At 36.1% G+C, this 23,228-nt stretch overlaps 1 protein-coding gene across 1 annotated transcript in view; it reads left to right on the top strand.

Moving 5' to 3' along the window:
• LOC150087047 (lysine-specific demethylase RAD23A-like) overlaps nucleotides 1-23,228 on the top strand; it is a 186,011-nt gene that overhangs the window by 73,854 nt on the left and 88,929 nt on the right. Inside the window, exon 4 of the mRNA XM_090372915.1 lies at nucleotides 20,040-20,209. Coding sequence (XP_090229041.1) covers nucleotides 20,040-20,209 — 170 coding nt within the window. The remainder of the gene's footprint in view (nucleotides 1-20,039; nucleotides 20,210-23,228) is intronic.

Raw genomic sequence — 23,228 nt, 5'->3', positions numbered from 1 at the left:
AAATTTTAAAAAAACTTAGATTGCAACTTAAATAAACCCAAAAAAAAACCTAGTTTTCATCATATAGTATAGCAACACAAATAAAATAAAACTTACCATGCAAAAATATCTTTTATTTAATTGTAATCAGAATTTTTATCCTATTCAGTTCCCTCCACATTTATTTTTTGAAGTTCTTTCATTTTTTTCAAACGTTCTTCGTATCTTTTATGACAAGTTCCGTGTATGACTTTTTCCAATTCTGATTTAGGTTTCCATGTATAGCAATTTTGATTAGATCTATTTATCGCCTGTTTTGCCATTAGTCGATTTTTCACAGTTTCTGGTTTAAGGGAGTTTGTGGCTTTTGTTTTTATATGGTTTACTTGGGAGAAGATTCTTTCTACGCTTGCCGAAGAGTGAGGTAAAGTAGTTAGACTGGTCATAAAGTTAGATAAAATCTCATATTTAGAATTATTAAAGCCATCTTTTACATTACGTAACAGATACCAAAACTCAGGGATGGTTTTGTAAGAGAAATCTAAATCTTGATTTAAACGAAATGATCTCCATTCATCGTCTAGAGGATCTAGTTTGTCTTCAGAAACAGGGTGAGGGAACTGCATTGCTAAATGGAAAATTGAGGATGCCGAATTGGCACGATCATGTATCACTGCTGGGTCAAGAACATTGAGACTGGCGATAATTCCATCATCATTTAGAGGAAATCTTTTTCTGATTTCCATACAAAGTTCAACAAGAAATTTTAAACAATCATTTTTAAACCTGCTTTCACTGTCACCAAGTGGTGTTGAATTTAATAAGGTCATACAACGGCCTCCCAAATATATTTTATTCAGAGGCTTATGATTTATTGCATTGCTTGGATCAATTTCAACCAGCTTGCACGAAGTAATGACTTCTTTATGAAAAATCTGAGAATATTTTTATACTCAATTGAAACCATTGAATGAAGTAAGTGCAATCTGAAATGCTCAGATTGAAATTCAATATTCAGGCAGTTTATTTTCTCCAGTACATATCCTAAAAACAACAACATATGCTTAGTTCCTTTGGTGATCGTAGTATTGTAAATATTCCCTGTACCATCGATTTTGTCAATTTTTGATTGAGACTGAAAATAAAGAACTAACGCATCCCACTGCTCAATAATAATTTTTATTACATTGCCACGGGATAACCAACGTGTTTGTGCTAATTTGGGGATTTTATGCTTAGCAGTATCTACAACATCTTGAATCATTTTGAACTCGTTTAATCTTTTACTACTACGGGAAAAATAACAAGAGATATCTTTTATAAATATTTCTAGATATGATGGTAGTACCTTGACTGAATGACTAGCACGTAATGCAAAAGAATGGCAAACACATCCCATTATAAATACTGATGGTACATCCTTCTTTAGCAGTGACCGGAACCCACTCTTAGTACCCATCATAGTGGCACAATTATCACTATCGAAGCCAACGAGATTACTTATTTGAATGTTTTTTTCTATGAAAAGATCTTTTACAGCTTGATAAAGCCCTTCTGAAATATCATTTTTGACACAAACAGTGTCAAGTAACACATCTACAACATCCAGTTTTTGAATATCAAAATATCTAACAACAACAACAACAACAACAGCTAGAACTTGTGATAAAGATAAATCTGCATTTTCATCTATTATCATTGAAAACTTGTTTCTGCATATGTTAGAAATGTATATTTTTTCATGATAGGCTATGCCATCTTGTATAAGATAAGAGACTTTAGTCGCCTTCATCTGAACTTGTTTTGCAATATTGCTATTATGAAATGCTTTCTTACATGCTTCTATAAGGTGATCACATTGCGCAAATGGAACATTATGCTCAGAAATGAGTGCAGCAATTAACTCTGCCTTTGCTACTTCTTCATTCTCCGTAGGTTTACGTTTTGTGAAGAACGTGTCTAACGTTGAACTTGTCTTAGCAATATTTGCACTTTTTTTATGTTTAACTGTATTTTTATGCTCTAGTAACATCGATTTATTGGCATTCTTTAATTTCATATCACAACAAATACAGTAAGACGCACCTTTTTCATTACTGTCTTCTTTCAACCAATCCTTTAATTCCGGATCTTCTAACCATTCATTTCTAAAATTTTGAGTATACCACCGTTTACTCATCTTTCTCTGTGGGGAACAAGTTTCAGACATTGTGGGCAATTTGTGGGTATGGCTAATTAGCAATTATCTTCTATAAAATAAAAAATAAATCACTAATCCATTAACATAAAATAGAAATAGTCACTACAATTTAAATTTATTATATCACTGTATGTAGTACACGCATAAATGTAAAAATCACACCAAATAATGCAATAATATCACGAACGATCACGAATGACTGTGCAGTAAAGACAGCCTTCCGTCTGCTCAATAGGCTGCGCATACACGTTAGTAACACGATCATGTATGCTTACATGTATGAACATGTAAGCGTAATTTCATAGTGTAGAACCCTGCGAAAACTTTGAAATCCTTTTACATTTGTAGTATTTTGTATAAGCACTTGAGATATTACAAATTATGATCAGTATTGTTAGAATATAAAATTAAGCAAAATTGTAAACTGTTATTAAATGTATTAAATTTTATTGTATTTACAAGAAATAAAAATAAATTTTGACTTAAAATTAAAAATTACCGAAAAAACCCAGATAATGAGATATTTTTGTGAAAAAAACTTATCAACCCAGATGACAATCAAAAAACCCAGCAGTGGGAGCCCTGTGTCAGTAGTGTCCTTGACAACCCTGCCAACCTTCGTATCGTCTGCAAACTTGGACATTAAGCTTGATATACCATCATCAATATCATTTATAAATACAGAAAACAATAATGGGCCCAATACTGAACCCTGAGGGACTCCACTAATAACATTAGTCCACGATGAGCAGTGTCCATTGATTACCACTCTCTGTCTTCTCCCCCTCAACCACCCCTTTATCCATAGCAGCAATTTGCCTCCAATGCCACACTGCTCCAATTTGTGCAGCAGTCTTCCATGTGCAACAGTATCAAAAGCCTTTCTAAGATCCAAGTATATAATATCAAAGTTATTCCCTGCATCCAGTTCTTTTGTGACTGCATCATAGTATCCAATCAAATTGGTCAGACAAGACTTCCCCTTAACAAAACCATGCTGTGTCTGAGCTATAACTGAATTCTTGTCAAGATGATCCTGCAGTGCTTCTTTAACCAGTGCCTCCATTAATTTTCCAGGAACAGAAATTAAACTAACAGGTCTATAATTACTTGTGTCGCACTTTGATCCTCCTTTGTGATTTGGGGTCACATTTGCACATCTCCAGTCCATTGGTACTTCCCCTGAGTCCAAGGAAGCTCTCATAATTATGGCCAAGGGTTTGCTTACTTCTTCTGCTGCCTCCTTTAATACAAAGGGTACTAGGAAAGTTTTGCAATATGACGCAACAATTAATCACAGGAAGCTGCTTGTTGCTGCATGTTGAGACATGTTCATACGTGCATAGTAGCCGCCGCGCCAAGTCGATGGGCTCAGTTATTCATTAGTAGTGAGAGTGTAAAGTGCTTGCGATGGCATCGTGGTCACGAAATGAGATAAGGACAGTTTTGCGGTATAATTTCGTGCATGATTTAACCATGGACCAGTGCTTAGAAGAAATGACTCTTGCACTAGATGATGATTGTCCATATCGTACAACGATATTCAGGTGGTATAGAGAATTCCAAAGGGAAAATTTCACTCTGGAGGATTCTGAGAGGCCGGGAAGGCCACGAGCGTCAGTTATGGAGGAAAACATTACTGCTGTGAGGAAAATGCTTGACGAAAACAGGCGAGTGACCTACCAACAGATAGCGGATACTTTGGGCCTAAATGCACCAGCAATTCGTTCGATTCTGCAAGATCATTTGCACGTGAAGAAACTTTGTTCTCTCTGGGTGCCGCATCAACTGACTGAAGAGCAGATGACACGACGTGTGACTTGGTGCCGGGAGATGTTAAAAAAGTTTGATAAGGGACAATCTCGGTATGTGAACAACATCGTGACAGGTGACGAGACTTGGCTGCACTATTACGATCTGCCGACCAAGGTTCAAAACAAAGTTTGGGTCTTTGATGATGACGACACACCCGTCATTGTCAGAAAGTCCCGATCTGTAAAGAAGAAAATGATAGCTGTATTTTTCAAATCGAGTGGAATTGTGGAACGTGTCGTTTTGGACACGCAGAAGACAGTCACAGCTAAGTGGTATACTGAACAATGCCTGCCTAAAGTCATTGGATCTTTGAAGAACCTGCGGCCAAAGTCAAGAATGGACACCTGGTACCTCCATCACGATAATGCTGCAGCTCACCGCGCCAAAGCCTGCACCGAATATTTGACCACGACAGGACTGAAACTTCTCAAGCACCCTCCCTACAGTCCAGACCTTGCTCCCTGCGACTTTGCACTGTTCCCGCATGTGAAAATGAAGCTAAAAGGGAGGCGGTTTTCCAGTGATGAGGACCTTCTACGGGCTTGGGACAACGAGTGTGCTTTACTCCCTAGTGAAACTTGGCAAAACTGGTTTAAAGATTGGTTTCGGAGGATGGAGAGGTGTATTGAATGTAGAGGAAATTACTTTGAAAAAATTAAATAAAAGCTGTATTGCAAAACTTTCCTAGTACCCTTTGTATAACTGGATAGCTCCCATCCACCCCAGGTGTCTTTCTGGTATTTATCTTCAATTTCTCCTCCACTTTACTCTCAGTTATTACAAGATTCTCTAACTTACTGCCAGAGTTGAATACACCTCTGGCATTCCCCTTGCTGAATAACTCATGTGTGAATGTCGATGCAAAATATTCATTTAGTTTGTTAGCTACCTGAGCAGGATCATCAACAGTTGACCAATCGATATCAAGTGGACCAATCTGATTCATCCCCTTCCTTCTAGAGTTTACATAAGTAAAGAACTCTTTGCTGTTTTTCTTTGCATCCCTTGCCAAAGATTTCTCGTAATCTACCTTCGCCTGCCTAACCTCCTTTGTAACTTGGTTACAGATCAACTTATATCTATCATAGGCTTCTGTGTCACGTGTTAATTTGTATGTATCCCATGCATTTTTCTTCTCTGCCATATGTCTCATTAGTTCATCTGACATCCACTTAGGCCTAAACCTTGAACAGTATTTCTTAGTTGGTATGTAAAGCCTAGTAGCTTCCAAGATAAGTTCTTTGAATGCTTCCCATTTTGAATTTGCTGTTGGTAACATCATCAGTTGGTCCCACTGTATAGAATTTAAATACTGTCTCAGTCCATCGTAGTCGCCTTTACGAAGCAATAACCCTTCCCTTTACCCCTAATGGTAGTTACCTCTTTGAGTAAATCCCACTTCAGCACACTGTGATCACTGCCACCTAGTGGTTCCTGTATCTGCAGATTCTTAAAGAATCACCACTGATAATCAAATCAAGAGTATTGCTCCCTCTAGTTGCTTCCCGAAGATGCTGATTTAGAAAACAATCATCCAATAAATCCACAAAAGCCTTGCTAGTGTGTGAGTGGCCAATCCACAAATTCCAGTCAATATCTGGGAAATTAAAATCCCCCATTCTAAGACTCTCTGATTTACTGGCCCACTCTATTTCCTGTACAGTTTCTTATTATACTCATCAGAGTCTCATTAGGCCTATAGCACACTCCTACTCTCAATTTTGATCTCCCAATGCTTATGTCACACCAAACTGACTCGACACTGCACTGTCCAGCAATGTCGACTGGCTTCCTTCCTTGGATTTTATGTATTTCTTAACTAATAGCATAACCCCTCCTCCCTTCCTATCCTGTCTATCCTTTCTGTAGACATTGTACTCCCCAAATTCCAGTTCTTTGATGCTGTGTGACACCACGTCTCTGAAATCCCCACAATATCTGCCTTTGATGTTTTGAGCAATACCTCAAATTCATCAAATTTATTTACTAAACTCCCAGCATTGGTGTACACACAAGTATTTTTTTTTTTTTTTTTTTTATGTGAACCCCAAACACGAGAGGTATTAGAACCTATAGTACTTAGTACCGTGCTTGGGTTGGAGATTGAGAAGACGAAAGAAGATATTTGTTGACATTGGACTTGAACTTCTGTAGATTGTAATTTTCAGGAAATACGTATGAAGGAAGGTTGTTCCAGAAAACGGCAGTTGAATGAATAAATGAGGAAGATGAAAAGTTGGTTCGGTGGGTTTGAAGTTGGACGGTATATGGATGTTGGCTGGTGGCGGCACGTGTTCAGACTGTTTTGAAAGAGACAGCGGAATTATAGAAGCTAATTCAGAAGAACAGTGCCCATGGAAGTATCTGTAGAAGAGGCATGCAGCAGAAACAGTGCGTCTATGAGACAGCGAGTGGAGAGACTCTGTTAGAGATGAATCATTAATTAACCTAACTGCCCTCTTCTGAATGGAATCAAGAAGCCTGAGAGAGGTTTTGGGGGCACCACCCCAGATGTGGGAACAATATTCCATGGTAGGGCAGATTTGCAATTTGTACAAAGTGAGCAGCTGTTTGGAAGAAAAGTAACACCGAGAGCGAAAGAGAAAACCAAGTTTTTTAGATGCAGAGGAAGCAATATTTGTAATGTGCTTGTGCCAAGAGAGAGATTAGAAGTCAGGGTAATCCCCAAAAGAGATATATCCTTTTGCCTAGAAATTGGAGTGTCACTATAGATAAGCATAGGAGCAGAAGAATCCTTTTTGCGAGATATAAGACAAGACTGAGTTTTAGAAGGGTTGAAATCAACTACGTTGTCTTTGCCCCACTGGAGAATTACCTGAAGATCGGCATTTAAGGAATTGGTGGCAGATTTTCGAGAAGTTGAAGCTGATTGAGCAGGACATGGTTTCTCAAAATGGAAAGTTGAATGCAATGTGCTATCATCGGCAAAACATTGGATAGGATTTCCAGTCAGTGGAAGAAGGTCATTGATATTCAAGAGGAAAAGAGTGGGGGAAAGAACTGAACCTTGGGGGACACCGGCATTAGTGGAGAAGTTAGAAGACAGAGAGCCATCAACCATATCAGAGCGATCAGAGAGAAAACTGGATAACCAATTACTAAAAACAGTTGGCAAACCATAAGATGGAAGCTTGTTTAGAAGACCTTTATGCCAAACACGATCAAAAGCCTTTGAGATGTCAAGATCAACTACTTGTGTTTCACCGAACCTTTCCATTGAATTAGTCCATAAATGGGTAACATAAGCCAGAATATCACCAGTGGATCGACACTGACGGAATCCATACTGGTGATCGTTGATCAGATGGAAGGTTTCTAGGTATACATGCACCTGTTCTTTTTCTTAGCTACCCTAATACAACCCATGTGTTTACTTGTACCCCAATGATTCCCAGCAGTCTCTGAAATAACCTGCATCTTATTTTCTAGGCTGCAGCTCATTCCAATAGAAGCAGTGCAAGATTCACTTTCACCTCTGCCAGTGGCTACTGTTAATCTATTAGTCCTTGTATCCCCCCCATCTAGCAGTTTTCGGACCCACCTAACACTGCCTCGATAGCATCAGCAAACATTCTTGCACCCTTTCTATTTAAGTATATCCCATCCCTGTAGAAGCAGTCTCTCCTGTTAACAAGTACAGACCAGGCTGAAAAAAATTCTACCCCTTGAGCCTTGCACAATCTTTCCAGGGCTGAATTGATCGACAGGCCTCTCATCATATACTCCCTCCTATCGTGTCTGGGCAGAATTGCAGACACTTTAAAATTCAACCCTAATTCATGGCTTTTTTTCAACAGTGACCTGTACTTGTTAAGTAATTCCGCCGGTCTCCTATTCTTAATATCATTAGTGCCAACGTGTACAACTATATCACCTTTTGTGCCCTTAAAAGATGATATCCGCTCTACAACGTCATTAACCTTTGCCCCTGGCAGACATACCCTGGTCCTGTATAATGTCCAGCATGTTTCCCCCCACAAAACATTTGAATTTTTCATGTGCTTCTGTTTCTCTCAAATTCAAGTAAATGGCTATCCTCTTTTTTGCTTCAGTTTCAGTATGGGAATAGGATGGCAGTGAGTGCAATAAGTTGTTTTTTGTAACCAAAAAAATTGTTGAAGAATATATTTTAAAATAATAATTTACATTCAGATAAGTAATTTTAATTCTTTTTTAACCGTTCATTTCATTAAATTCAAACTTCATCAAATTACAATTGTGCAGTGACATTTGCAATGTTTGAAATTACTATCGTAATTAATAATTAATTTAATAAAAAGATTATTAAATTTAGAGATCTAAACATAAGCACTAGAAAGCAGAAATTTTGATTAACTCTGTGCATTGTTATCTGTTTTTCAAGGTTTATGTGGGGTAGAAAACCTCAACCAAGTTTGGTAATATACATACCACATTGCATTTCAGATGCACTTGATAAAAAAGAAAAAGTAAACTGCAGTCATTATCAACCCACTGCAGGATGGAAGTCTCCTCATCAATTCATGTTGAGGGAAATTGGACCATAATCTGCCACGCTCGTCCAGTGCGCGTTGGCAAATTGACCGTATTTAGTAGTCAGGGGCTTGAACCCTGGTCTACTCAAGGAACGTGTGTTACTGCACTCCTGCTCCTGACCACTTGGCTACGGAGGCCTCCTAAAAAAAAAAAAACACCACTTCCCACATCCCCTTCTAAATAGTTTGTCTAGTTCTTAAAATTTATTCAAACTTTTTAATTTAATAATATATAAAAATACTTCTGTGTACTCCACTGCATACCTCACAACTTTCATTCGGTTTTTGAAATACCTTACTTATTTCCTCTCTGATTTTAATAAAAGTTGAAATGCAACACCTACATCATGTAATTGCTGGGATTTAATAACAAACTAATAGTAACATTGTACCTGACATCATGTGGGGTTAACATTTTTGTAATGTGCTTATGTTTTCCTGGATTTTAATAAAAATTTAAATGCATTTATTTCATATTATTTTGTGAATAATATAATAGATAAATAGTTTCACTATTTATATTTATATATTAAACATTTCACTATTTATATATTAAATAACTTGATAACAAAAACTGAGCCCTTCTAAGTGTAACCACTTTGTGGTTACTCTTAGAAGTAATTAACCCAATAATTTTCTTTTTCTTTGCATTTAATAATTGAAGTTTATTGCAAATATTTGCCATACTGCCCATTTACTCTACCAGTCAGCATATTTTCCCCCAACAATGGCCATTGCATCAACTACAGTATACGGCACATGGATATGATTTTTTTCTTTCTTTTTTTTTTTTTTTTTTTTTTTTTTTAAGTGAAATACCAAACACGAGAAAAACGGTATTAGAACATATAGTGCTTAGTACCTTGCATGAATTGAAAGTTGAAAAGACAGAAGATAGTTGTTGATATTTGTTGACATTAGACTTAAATTTCCACAACTTGTAATTTTCAGGAAATATATGTGAAAAAAGATTACTCCAGAGAATAAGTAGAAGGGATAAATAAATAATCTAGGAGCTTGAGAGAAATTTATGAGCATTACTCCAGTGTGGGAAAAATATTCAAAGTAGTGCAGGTTTCAAATTGGTACAGAGTCAGTAGCTGTTTAGAAGAAAAAATAATGTTGAGATTTTAAAAAGAAAACCCAATTCTTTGATGCAGAGATGTGTTTATACCAAGACAGATTGGAAGTCAATTATCCCAATAGAAATCTGAGTACTGTCTAAGATGAGCAGTAGACCCTTTTTTGAGAGAAATAAGCTATGTTAAATTTTAGAAGTATTAACATCCCATTAGAGAATTACCTGATGATTAGCATTTAAGGAATTAATAGTAAATATTCAAGAAATTGAAGTTGTTTATGAGGCAAGCTTTTTCAGGCTGGAAGATGGATTGTAGTGTGTTATCCTCAGCAATATTGTGGACTGGATTTTCTTTTAGTGGAGAGAGAAGTTGTTGGTATACAAGATAAAGAATTGGAGAAAGAATTGAACCTCAGGGGACAGCAGCATTAGTCGAAAAGTTAGAAGATGTGGAATCCATCAACATTGATCCACCTGATATACTGGCTTATGTTTACTTATCTTAGGACAAATTCAATGTAAAAGTTTGGTGAAACTCATCACCTGCAGTGAGTGATCATGAAGAAAAATGGAAGAAAATATTGCTGTTTTCTACCCAGTTGCAGAAAACAGTAATCCATAAGATGGGAGATTGTTTAGAAGACCTTTGAGCCAAACACAGTAAAATACCTTAGAAAGTAAAGAGCAATTTCTTGAGTTTCACCAAACTTTTCCATTGAATTTTTCCTAAGATAATTAATGTAAGTCAGTATATCAGGTGGAGCAGTGTTGATGGATTGCACATTGTCAATCATTAATCATATGAAAGGTTGTAAGCGTTTGTGGTTAATGGATATCTTCATACATTTGGAAAGAATGAAGGTAAGTGCAGTGGGACAATAATTAGAAGGGTGGGATTTGTTATCCTTTTTGAGAACTAACTAAATATGAACAATTTCCATTTACTTAGAAAATCATATGAGGCAGAAATACAGGGTGGCCAAAAAATAACTTTACAACTTATAACGCCATTTTGGTTTGGTTTGAACGTGATAGTGCATATTTGACTGTTGAGCAGTGTAGACGCGACAAATTTGTTATGGAGCGCTTCAAGATTCAACAACACATTCTTATTATTAAAACGTCCTACAAAAATCAGTCATCAGTAATGATGACCCTCAGAAAATTGCGTCCAATTCTTGGCAGAAACAGTACGCCTTCCAGACCCACAATTACTTGTTTAGTGGTTAATTTCAAGGAAAGTGGTGCTGTGGCAGATAGACCAAGTCAGGTCGCATTAGAAGTGCATGCTCAGTGGAGAATATTGAAATTGTGTGTGAAAGTGTAGATGAAGAACCGACAACATCCTCAAGGCGACAGTCCCAACAAATTGGAATTTTGCGGTATCTCTGCAGAATATTCTCAAAACATATTTGCATATGTATCCATATAAGATACAGTTGAATCAAGAACTTCAGCCTCGAGACCATGAATGCTGTCGCAACTACAGTAATTCAATTTTACTCATCTCTAATGAAGACCCGAATTTTTATGAGAAAATCATAATGAGCGACAAAGTCCATTTCGATCTCAGTGGTTATGTTAACAAACAAAATAGCTGATATTAGGGCACTGAAAATCCATAAGTGATTCATCAGTGACCATTACATCCTCACAGGATGATAGTGTGGAATGGAATTTGGTCAGGAGATGTTATTGGACCTTATTTCTTCGAATACGCTGCAGGTAACACTCTAACTGTGAACGGCGACCACTGCTGTGCCATGATTAAGAACTTTCTGTCACAGCAATTGGATGAACTGAGTTTGGAAAACATGGTGTCCGCAAGATGGCATTACATGTCACACAGCACGAGCCACAATCGAAATTTTGAAGAGAATGTTTCCATACCGATTAATCTCCAGAAGCGGTGACATTGACTGGCTGCCAAGATCGCCAGATTTAACCGCTGCAGACTTTTCTGTGGGGTTATCTTAAATCTTAAAGGATGTGTCTATGCCAACAAGCCAATGTCGATTGAACAACTAAAGAACAATATTCAAGCAACAATAGTTGAAATATCACCTGAAACGTGTGTAAATGTTATGAGAATGCCCTTGAAAGAGCTCGCATTTGTGTGTCAACAAGAGGCAGCCATTTAGTTGACATTATATTCCACAAATAATTGCAAGGTCCAAATAAAGCATTTATGTTAAAATATTTATTGTTTTGTCCTTATTATAGGAATTAATTGAAATGAAAGTTGTAAAGTTGGTTTTTGGCTACCTTATAGATGGGTCTCCATCTATTTATATTTCTAGGTAGAATAGGAAAGTATAAAAAGGAGGACTTGAAACAGGAGTGGGCTCAGGAGCACAGGTTTTGAGAACAAGTAGATAAATGTCTTTAGGATCTAGGGGGCCTGTTTTCTTGATGCCTAGATTTTTGGCAATCAAGGTTGTTCAGAATTCTAATATAATCACATCCTGTTGTTAGAAAATGAAGGAGAATTTTTTCTAATACTTAGATAACAGTAGGATTCATTAAGTTGGCTTTATTGTTGGCTGAAAATGCAATAGAACCATCAGGTTGTAACAGTGTACATATGTAGAAGATGCATACAATAGATTCGACAGTTTAGTGGCCAGAAGAGACCAGAAGGTGTAACTACTATTTGGACAAGGAAGGAGTTTCTACCTTTAGTCTGTTCAAAAGTGAGATTAATTTCCAATTTTTTTGAGTTCTAATATAGGCAGAAAATAAAGCTACAGATTTGGATACAAGTCAATTTTTTTTTTTTTTACAAGTTTCAAAGAAAGGAAATTAAAACATCCTGAATGATTTTTAGAGCTGGAAGAATGATAGAAGCAATAGATGAATTTGACAGTGGGGTAGGGAGATTTTTAGGTCAGAGAAGATCCAGATGGAAGTCTGTGACATGGAATACCAGCACATTCAGATACAATGTTACTATTAGTTTATTAAATCCAAGCAACTCCATGATGTATATGTTGCTTTTCAATTTTTATTAAAATAGTAATAGAGACATGTGATGCAAGAAAGCAAGTGTAAGAGCTTGTAGCATCAGCCAAAAAAAAACAAAAAAACCCCCCAATTTCTTCACACATCCATTCCCTCTAAAAGTTTGTCCAGATCCTCCTTGAATTTATTTAAGCTACCAACTTCCACAACGACAGATGAAGGTTTGTTCCAGAAATTAACCACCCACTGGCTAAAGCCAAATTTCTGCACATCTATTCTACAACTGTCTTTCCTCAGTTTGAATTTATGCCCCCTCTCCCTCAGGTTCGTAATCTGATCAAGCAGAAGAATCCCTTCAGAATTCGGCTTGCTCAACCAATTCAAGGCCTTATACACCTCAATCAGCTCACCTCGCAGGTGCCTAGCCTCCATACCAGACACTGCAATTTGCAGAACTTAAGCCTTTCTTAAGCCTTTAATTCCCCTCACCAATCTTGTTGCCCTTCTGTACACGCCAAGCAACTGTATATCCTTCCTAAAATGGGGCCTCCAGGCCTGCAAGCAGTACTCAAGGTGTGGCCTCACCATTGCCTTATACCGGGGGGGGGGGGGAGCGAGTTGATTGCGGATTTAATTTCAGTCAATTACGACGAATTTTAAATATGCAGTCATCCCTCGATTTGTGCACCTTGTGCAATGAAATTTTTCAGATGGTAGATCGCGGTACATTTTGAAGGAAAAAAGTAGATTGCATCACAAATTAAGTTGGCCACTCCTGCCTTATACAAAGGGATAACACCTCATTTTCCCCACTAGCAAAGTTCCTGTATATCATTGACAGTACCCTGTGACCTGCTCTGGTGGCTGCCAGAGCAGGTCACAATGTTCAGAAAACTTCATATATGACTGCACAATTATTCCCAGATCTTTTTCATTTTCTACCACCCTTAGTGTAATACCAAACAGTTGGTATGTTTCTCTGGGATTACTTTTACTCCTGTGCAATACATTGCATTTGTCAATGTTAAACTTCAATTGCCACTTCTCAGCCCATCTGCCCAAATTTTCTAGATCCTGTTGCAGTAGCACACTGCCATTACTATCAATAACAACCCTGCCAAACTTTGTATCATCTCCAAACTTCAATGTTAAGCCTGATATACCTTCATCAAAATATCATTGATAAATATAGAAAACAACAGTGGGCCTAACACCGAATTCTGGGGGACTCCACTTATAACATTAGTCCACAAAGATCAGTGTCCATTGATTACCACCCTCTGTCTGAATTATTACTGCAGTCTTGTCTAGATGATCCTGCAATGCATCTTTAACCAGTGACTCCATTATTTTCCCCGGAAAAGAAATTAAACTAACTGGTCTGTAATTACTTGTGTTACCCTTAGATCCTCCTTTGTGAATTGGGACAACATTTGCATATCTATAGTCCGTGGGGATTTCCCCTGACTCTAAGGATGCTCTCATAATTATGGTTAAGGGTTTGCTTGCTTACTTCCTTTGCTGCCTCCTTTAACATAACTGGATAGATCCCATCCACCCCAGGTGCCTTTCTTACATTTAACTTCAACAATTTCTCCTCCACTTTGCTCTCAGTTATTACAAAATTATCAAGCATCTCATTACAGTTTGATAAACTTCCGACATTTTCCTCCCTTAATAAACGAAGGAGGAAATAAGTAAGAACTAAATAGAAGTAGAAGGAATAAATAAAAGTTAGGTCTGAGTTTGGAGAATGAATGCTAATTGCTTCTTGCATTTGTTCAGACTGGTTTGGAAGATACTGGATGATTATTGATGCCAATTCAGAAGAATAATGCCTGTGGAAGTAAATATCTATAGAAAAAGCATTAATAAGAAACTGAATATTATGAATAATACACAGAGTGGAATTACTGTAAGAGATGGGTCATTAATTTACCTGGTTGCCATCTTTTGATGTAGACAAGAAGCTGGTGAGGGGTTGTTGGGGGCACCACTACAGATGTGGGTGCAGTATTCGATGGTATGACAGATGAGTAGTTGTTTAGAAGAAAAAGTAATGCTGAGAGTGAAAAAGAAAATGCAGTTTTTACAGTATGCTTATTCCAAGAGAGATTAGAAGTCAAGGTAATTCCCAATAGAGAGTGATCTTTATAGAAATCTGAGTGTTATCAAAGGTAAGCATAAGAGTGGTAGATTCTTTTTTGTGAGAAATAAGACAGGACTGAGTTTTTCAAAGGATTGAAGTTAACTAAGCTTTCTTTGCCCATTTGGAGCCTTACCTATTTAAATGACCTGGAGACCAGCATTTAAAATATTGGTGGTGGATATTTTAGATGTTGAGGCTGTTTGTTTAGAAAAGTTTCCCAAACTAGAAAGTAAAGTATGCTATCATTAGCAAAACTGTGAATAGGATTTCTAGTTGGGAAAAAGGCATTAATATATAAGAGAAAAAGATTGTGAAAAAGAACCAAACCTTGAGGAACTCCAGGATTAGTGGAGAAGTTCAAAGACGGGGAGCTGGCGACCCATTTGCAAAAAACAATTGGCAATCCATAAGCTGGAAGTTTGTTTAGAAGACCTTTATGTAAAACACAATCAGTCTTAGAAATATCAAAGGCAACTGCTTGAGTTTCAACAAACTTTACTTCAAATTTGTCCAATGATGAATAACATGAACCTATGTTCACCGGTTGATTGACTCTTGACAGAATCCATATTGGTAATCAGAGCCAGATTTAAACTTTTTGTGACCCTAAGCTATAACATGTATGAGGCCCTTCACTGTTTCACTATGACAAAATTAAAAAAGAATTTTTAAGGTGGTTCGAGGCAACTTTAAATATGAGGCCGTAAGCTGTAGCTTGTTTAGCTTATGTGTAAATCTGGCCCTGTTGGTAATAATTGATCAGATGGAAGGTTTTGAGATAATTTGAGAGTTGGCAGATGATGAATTATTTCTGCATTAATTTGGAAAGTTAGAGGTGAGTGCAATAATTGGAAGGAGAGATTTGTAACCTTTTTTTGGGAACCAGCTGGATATGAGCAATTTTCAATAAAAAGGAAAAACACCAGTGAAATAAGAGTGTGTAGAAAGGTGGTGCAGAAAAGGGCAAGCTCTGGAAAATTCTTGGCATCAAGATAAGAGTGAAGAAAAATATAATACTAGTATGCCATCTTTGTTTTTAGCTGAGGGTGTAATAGAACCATAAGGTTATAACAGAGGTGTGAGAGTATTGATGGACAAAAGTTGTGGCAAATAGCTTTGGCAAGCGATCAGATTGCTCAACTACCATTTGATAAAAACCAAGCCTGTTCAAAATCGGGTTTGAACTGACTGTTTTACAATTGTTGCTAGCTTTAGTATGAGCAGAAAATGAAGTGGAGGTTTGTATACAAGCCAATTGGTATACGCTACATTCTCATCTTGAACAGCCTTAGCATATTTATTAAAAAACCAAGATTTAGATAAGGGACGAGATTTTAGGATGGAATGCAGAATAAAGGATTTCATCGAACAGTAATAGTCTTGTTGATGTTGACCAGGCAGGAAATGGGTAAAAAAAAATTTAAGTACTAAAATAAAAGCCATTTACTGAGAAAAATGAATAGAGGGAAAACACTAAACCTACAAAGAGACATACTGTTTCACTGATTTTTGGTGTATTTTCTCTCTTCTTTTCCTGTTGTTATTCTTTTTTCTATATAGTGAACTTTATTTTACTACTTCAATTTTTTTTCAGTCACAATTTCTTGTCAGCATTGACAAGAATATTATTTGCATTTCATTCTTAACCTCTAATTAAAGGGAGCCATTATAAAGGATTTCGTTCCTACTTAAATTTCGCTGATAGAAAATGTGGCTTAAAAATTGACAAAGTAAAGAAGAATAGAATTCATGTCTATCATCCTGTTTTGCATTTTTGTAATGCCAAACAACATGAGGCTGAGTGAGTGAGTCCATTGGAGAAGAGACCATCACTAAGTTGTTATCTAAAGTGCATAGAGGACACTAACATTGACTGTGTATTTTGAGAGGTCATTAGTGAGAAAAGGATCAAGGGTGTTTGTTGGGTGTATGGTGCATAGCTAGAAAACAAAAACCAGCCAGAGTTGAATATTAAAATCACCAAGGAAAATTACATTGCTGTTAGGAAAGTTAGACTGGTTACTTCCTTGCGCCATGTTCCTAATACCCATGTTACAAAAAGTCAGAAACATTATTTAGGTGGTTTTAAAAATGTAAATTAAGTATTAATACCAGAGTAAACTGTAAATCTGGCACTGCCAGGGATTGAGAAATTCCGGATTTTAAATTCTGGATTTTAGAGTGGTATAACTAGTGGTTGAGTAGTTTAGGAGAAGCACATTTCTTTCAGTATAAAACACTAACAACTTAAATTTTTTTCACATCTGTATACATGTATAATGACTAAAAGATAGTACTATTGGTTAAGATGTAAATAACTGTTCAGTTTTTTAAATGTGAACCAGTGACACTAAACAGAATATCAATGGTTATTCTTCAGAGAAAAAATACTTTTGCAGTGGGGAATAAGAATTAATTGTTCTTCTTGAGAAATAATTATTATAATGAGGCAGTCTTTATCAGTTTGACATTTTGCTTTTAACTCTGTAGAAATTCAATCAGTTCTCACATAACAGAGATTGCTAAGTTTCCTTTTTTGCTGCCATTATAACTATAATAAAGGGAAAAACCATTGTAGCCTTCTCTTCATAGCATTAGTTCAGAGTGGTATGTCAAGTAAGTGACCTTGAACTGCCCGTTGTTTTCTGTCCTACTTTAGTCATGTAGCTGATGGATTGTATGACTAGTAATAATGGCAGCAAAAAAATGTTGTGGAATTATATCTATTCATTGTGTCAGTAAGTCACTGTTTTTTTGAAAATTATCCATAAATTTAATGAGGCATACATTTTCCAATTTGAAGTTGAGTCCACTATATCAGGAGGATGGACAACTGCTTTCACCATTACATTTAATTGTAAAGGTGAAAGCAGTACAGTTATTGTTAATTAAAATCAAATTTCACATCAGTGCACTATTGATCTCTGCCATCTAGTTCTTTTTTTCTCGAGATTCTTAATGCATAGAGATTCACTGCTGATAATCAGATCAAAGATATTCCCTCTCTAACAAGTTGGTGTAGAAATCAATCATCCAGTAACTTTCGAAAGTTTTTACCACTGTGCAAGCTCACAAGTTCCAGTTGATATCTGGAAAGTAAAGTTTCCCTGTTACGGGATATTCTCATTTACACTGTTTATCTGTATAACTTTTCATTATACTCATCACAGTCATTAGGCCTATAACATACAGTGCTTATGTCACAGTAGGCTGACTCAAAATTACACTGGCAACTTATATCAACTGGGTACATTTGATTCTTTGTGCTTCTTAACCATTAGCATAACTCCCCTCCCCCATTACCCATATCCTTTCTGTAAATATTGTGTTCACCATGTTCAAATTCTGTATCACTTTTGACAATTAACGAATACTTCAAAATCCTCAAATTTAATTACTGTACTCCTGCCATTAGTGTATATACAAACAAATATTATGTGCACATGTTCTTGCCCTTAGTAATTCTAGCACAGCCATGTAATTGCTTGTCACATGATGGCCAGCAAGCTCTTTAATCTGCCACACCTTCCTTTGCAGGCTGCTAGACTTCCCAGTAGAAGCAGTGCAAGAATCAGTTTCACCTTTTGCTTCAGACTGCTGTTAAACTGTTGGTCTGCATATCATCCTCCCAAAAAAATAGCTTTCCAAACTACCTAACACTGCCTTGATAGCATCAGCAAATATTCTTATAATTGCAGATACTTCTTACATTTTAAGTGTATCATACCCCTATAGAAGCAGCCTCTCCTGTTAAAAAGTACATAGAGAGAAAAATTTTATCTCATGATCGTACTACTTGTCCAGTGCCAAATTGACTAATAAAGCTTTCATGAAGTACTCCCTCCTATCATGTCTGGGTAAAATTGCAGATGCTTTCAGATTTAATATGAATCGCAGCTCATGTTGGAAAGATAGGTTGCGTGAAAGAGTAAAAATGAGGACAACAGAATTAATTCTGAAAACAAAGAGATGCGTATGTAGGAAGGGTGCCTCCGTAGCCAGGTGGGTAGGAGCAGTAGTGCGTAGCACATGCTTCTTTATTATACCAGGGTTCAAGCCCGTGACCTCCAAATATGGAGGATGTGGAAAGGTCAGCGAATGACCACTGCATATCCCGTGAGCAATATGGCCTTAGTTGCTAATGCTCCTAAAAACCAAATAACAGCATATGTAGGAAGGGACTTCAGTTCTGGAAGTTGCAAGTGTGTGGGGGTGGGGGAGGAAGAGAGAGAGAGAGTGAGAGTGCGTGTGTGCACGCGTGCTTCCCCAAATAAGAAAGTGAAGAAGTACCACTAAAGGGTAAAAAAAAAAAAAAGTCAGACCATTCAGAAACTACACCAGGCTAGAAAAATGTAGCACATCTCCTTTGGTGGATAAGTCAAAAATCTATTTACCTCCATTGCACAGCTAGGTTTGATAAAAAATATTTGTGAGGGCGATGGACAAAAAAGGAGGAGGATTTTCCTGTTTGAGGCAAAAGTTTCCTTGAATCAGTGAGGCCAGGATAAGAGGGAATTTTTGTGGGTCCTCAAATCAGACTGCTATTCCAAGGTGAGGAATTCACTAAAAAATTAAATGTTGCAGAAATAAGAGCCTGGAAGGCTTTCGAAAACCTCTGCCTCGTCCGAAAAAAGTCTAAAGCTTTATTTCCTACATTCCCATTTAGACTTTTTTTCCAGAAAACTTGGAAGCGGTCTCTGATGAACATGGCGAACAGTTTCACCAAGATATTTCTCAAATAGATAAAAGATACCAGGGAAAATGGAGTCCAAATATGTTGGCAGACTACTGTTGGAATCTTGTACAGGAGACACCATTGTATGATTATAAAAGGCAAAAAAAGACAAAATAAGTATTTTGTTATAAGATTAATATTTCAATATTTAGTATTGTATGTAACATTTTCTTAAAATATATTAAATCTTTTTTTTTTTTTTTTTTTTTTTACTAGAAACTTAGTTTTTGACATTAATTCCTTCTCCCTTAAAATTGGTGGGTGTTACAGCATTGTGGTTGCCATATTTGAATCCAGCAATGTCAAATCTACAAGAATCATCCTGAAATTTAACAGGGAGCAAAAAAAAAAAAAAAAATTTTTTTTTTTTTTTTTTCCTGACCAGCCAGCCAGTGTTTTTTTTTTTATTGAGTTTCAAGCCAACAATATTGGGTGTTTTTTTTAATTACTAATGTAACTGCTAATATTGCTTGTACCAAACAATGATTTTGGCACCCTCAGATAATTTTTTTTAAATAATGAAAATAAAATTTAAATAATTATAATTGCAAGAAACGTTTGTAAATTTGTACCCATGATTTCAGCCCAAAGGTTCTGGTGATGATCATGGCGATGTAAGTGAAACAAGTAATCCTAATACTCATGGGAGTGCATCCTCAGTATCTGCTGTTTCTGAAAGTGGCGAAAAATCAAAGACCACGGAAACCTCATCTGATCAGCAAAGTGTAGCAGTTGCAGATGAAACAAACAGGGAGTATGAATTTATTTGATATAACGGAGTTGTATTAATTTCTATAATATGATTTGCATATAGCATAGCCTAATTAAACTTTAATTTCTTTTGTGTTGCAATTTTAAATGATATTTTGTTTTAAAGAGATGCAGTTTAATATTGCTTGCTGTTCATTACACTATTTAACAAAAAAAAATTGTTTTTATTCTAATGTTTCTTATATTTTGTGTGGTATCAAATGATGTCATTAGTTTTTCTCTGATGTCAGTATTTTGGCAGTGATTGATGGTCTTACATGCTCATATCATCTATATGTATTACATAAGTGCATACCAATACTGTCATATGTAAGAAACTGCCCCCTTTTTTTATGTTTACTAATGTATAAATTGTTTCAAAATCCATTCTGTAATGTTTGTGGATATTATATAGGTTCAAAGTAGATGAAGCATAACATCATTGGGGTTGCCAATTTTGCAGTGCACGTGAAGCCTATTTTGGGATGCCTGTGAGCAATGAAGACAGATTGTGGGCAGTTTGTTTCTGCTGTGATAGTTGCAGGTCACCATTAGAGGAATGGTTTCATGGCAGTTGTAAGTGTATGCTTCTTGCTATACCTGATATATGGAGAAAGCCCACAAACCATCATGACAATTGTTACTTTTGTATGATGGATATATCAAAGTTTAAAAAGTCAGTGGATAAAAAAAGCTGTAGTGTCTGCCAATATCCTTTGTTGTTCCAGTGTCACGCAATGACACCCACCATTTCCCAATCCACCTTCCAGAGAAAATTCTTCAGAATTGGATGATCAATCATTTGAACAGGATAATTGGATTTGTACTTCAGAAGCCTGTTCAAGTAACGAGCCACATTTCTCTTAATTGGTAAGATTTGAATAACTCTGTGAGTGACTTGGATCTAACTACATCCACTGTAGAGCTTCGGACATCTTTTTAAAAGATTGGAATTAGAATTTAAAACAATGGAATCTGCTGGATAACGGCTGAACTTCCACATACAGAAAAAGATGTTACTTATGCGCAATTTTACGCTGTATCAGCATAACCAAATCCATGAAGAAATACCAGAATCCCTGTGCTGTTGTTTTGATATTTGATGGGTTTTTATGAATAAATTGGTATTGGCCACAATCCAAACAAGTGGTGTTTTCATAGACAGTTCAGGTAAAAGCTGTGTTATTTCACAATGAAAATATATACCCATGGATTGCACACTCCATTCATATTAAGAAAGACTAAAGAAATATGAAGCATGTGTTACAGAAGACTGGGTATGACCATTGTAAATGTGATGTCTGTGGGGACTTCAAGGTGTTTGGGTTCCTTCTGTATTTGCAGGGTGGTTTCATTAAGCTCCCTTGCATTCTCTGTCACTGGGCCAGCAGAGGCGGTAGATAAGAAGACTACAGGGAAAGAGAATGATCTGCCATAATTTAATTGCTGTGTAGTGTACACAATGTCATAAACAATCCCTTGGTTCTAAGAAACATCGCTACATATCAGGCTGGGACTGCTCAATCAATTTTTTAAAGCATAATTTGTTAAAGTAATGTTTTTCTCCTTTTGACTTTGACATTAATTTATACCATGTGGCAATCAGGGAAAAGTTTTATTATTATTTTTTTTATAATAAGACTGTTGTTTCTAAAAAATATTTTTCATCATATTATTCACTGTGGTACCAGAATTAAGAATTAGTTCATTTTTTAAACCCCTTTTTCAACTCTTTTTTACTGTTTTTATTATTATTTTATTTTTTGACACATGCTGAAGAATTAACTCTTAAAAAGCAAGTTAGTATAATGTATTGGAAATATGCTTCACCCAATGCTCTACTTCCACATATTATTGTAAAATAATAGGAAGTAGAGCGTTTAATGTTTAGCTTTAGAATAGTGTAATATCCATGTAATTTTTTTCTCAGATTTTAATTATTATGCTTATTTCATTTTCAAATATTGAGGTTACGTGGTCAGTGTGGACACTGATTTCAGTTCATTCAGTGGATGTATTAATAACTATTTTTATTTTACCTTGGTCATCATTACAATGGAAATTGTTACAGAATGATTTTGGACATGTTTTGAAAATATCATTTCTTTATTATAAATTGAGTATAAGCTTTTATTGATAATCAAATATATCTTCAAATTTCTGATTTTGATTCCTGATTTTATAAAGCATTTATAAAAGCTATTCCACAGGGTTCAGAAATAAAAATTTTGCTGAATTTACTCAAATACTACATGAATTTTTTTTTTTTAACACCTGAAATTTTCACATCAAGAAACCACACATGCATGTGTTATAAGAGGATTTGTATGTTGAAGTACAACACTATTTTTATTTTGTACTCATACAAGTTTTTAAATCTGCATGTTAGAGAAAGTGCCAGGGGCAGAGACATTCTAGAGCTGATCATCACCTAAGAATTAGATGACATCATAAGATTTTAAAGTACAGTAACTCTTAGTGGAGTTTTTCTGGAGTATAAGTTGGATGGTGAAAAGAGAATTTGCAGTTGCTAAAGGCAAAGGCATGGTTTTAAATTCATGAAGGAGATTATGAAGAGTTGTGAAATGGCCAGTATTAATTTGGTAGATAGCATGGGGACAGTGAATGCTGGGTAACTGTGGAATGCTTTTAAAACAGTAGTTAAAAATATAAACAAAAAAACATGAATGTATATATATCATTAAGAAAATATAGCATGAGGAGGGTGCCATGATGGATAAATAATTTTAATAGAGAATAAAAAAAGAGCATGGGAGAATTTAGCTATAAGTTGATCTTTAATAGTAGCATAAAAAGGGGTACTCTTAGTGATTAACCTGGCAAAGGTTCTTTAAGAGAATTTGCTGGCTAAGAGAGCAAAAAATCAATAACAAGAAAATTTTCACATATATGAACAGTACTGGTATTAATCAGGCCAAATGGTGCAAGGAAACAAACTTATTCTGTATCAGCAAAAAAAAAAAAAAAAAAAAAAAACACACCAATATCATTTAGCCATTGTC

This window comes from Mastigoproctus giganteus, chromosome 4 (assembly GCF_048544385.1).
Source record: "Mastigoproctus giganteus isolate SK-2022 chromosome 4, ASM4854438v1, whole genome shotgun sequence".
NCBI lineage: Eukaryota > Metazoa > Arthropoda > Arachnida > Uropygi > Thelyphonidae > Mastigoproctus > Mastigoproctus giganteus.
The sequence above is the reverse complement of the archived record's forward strand: the minus strand, read 5'-3'. Positions and strand labels throughout refer to the sequence as shown.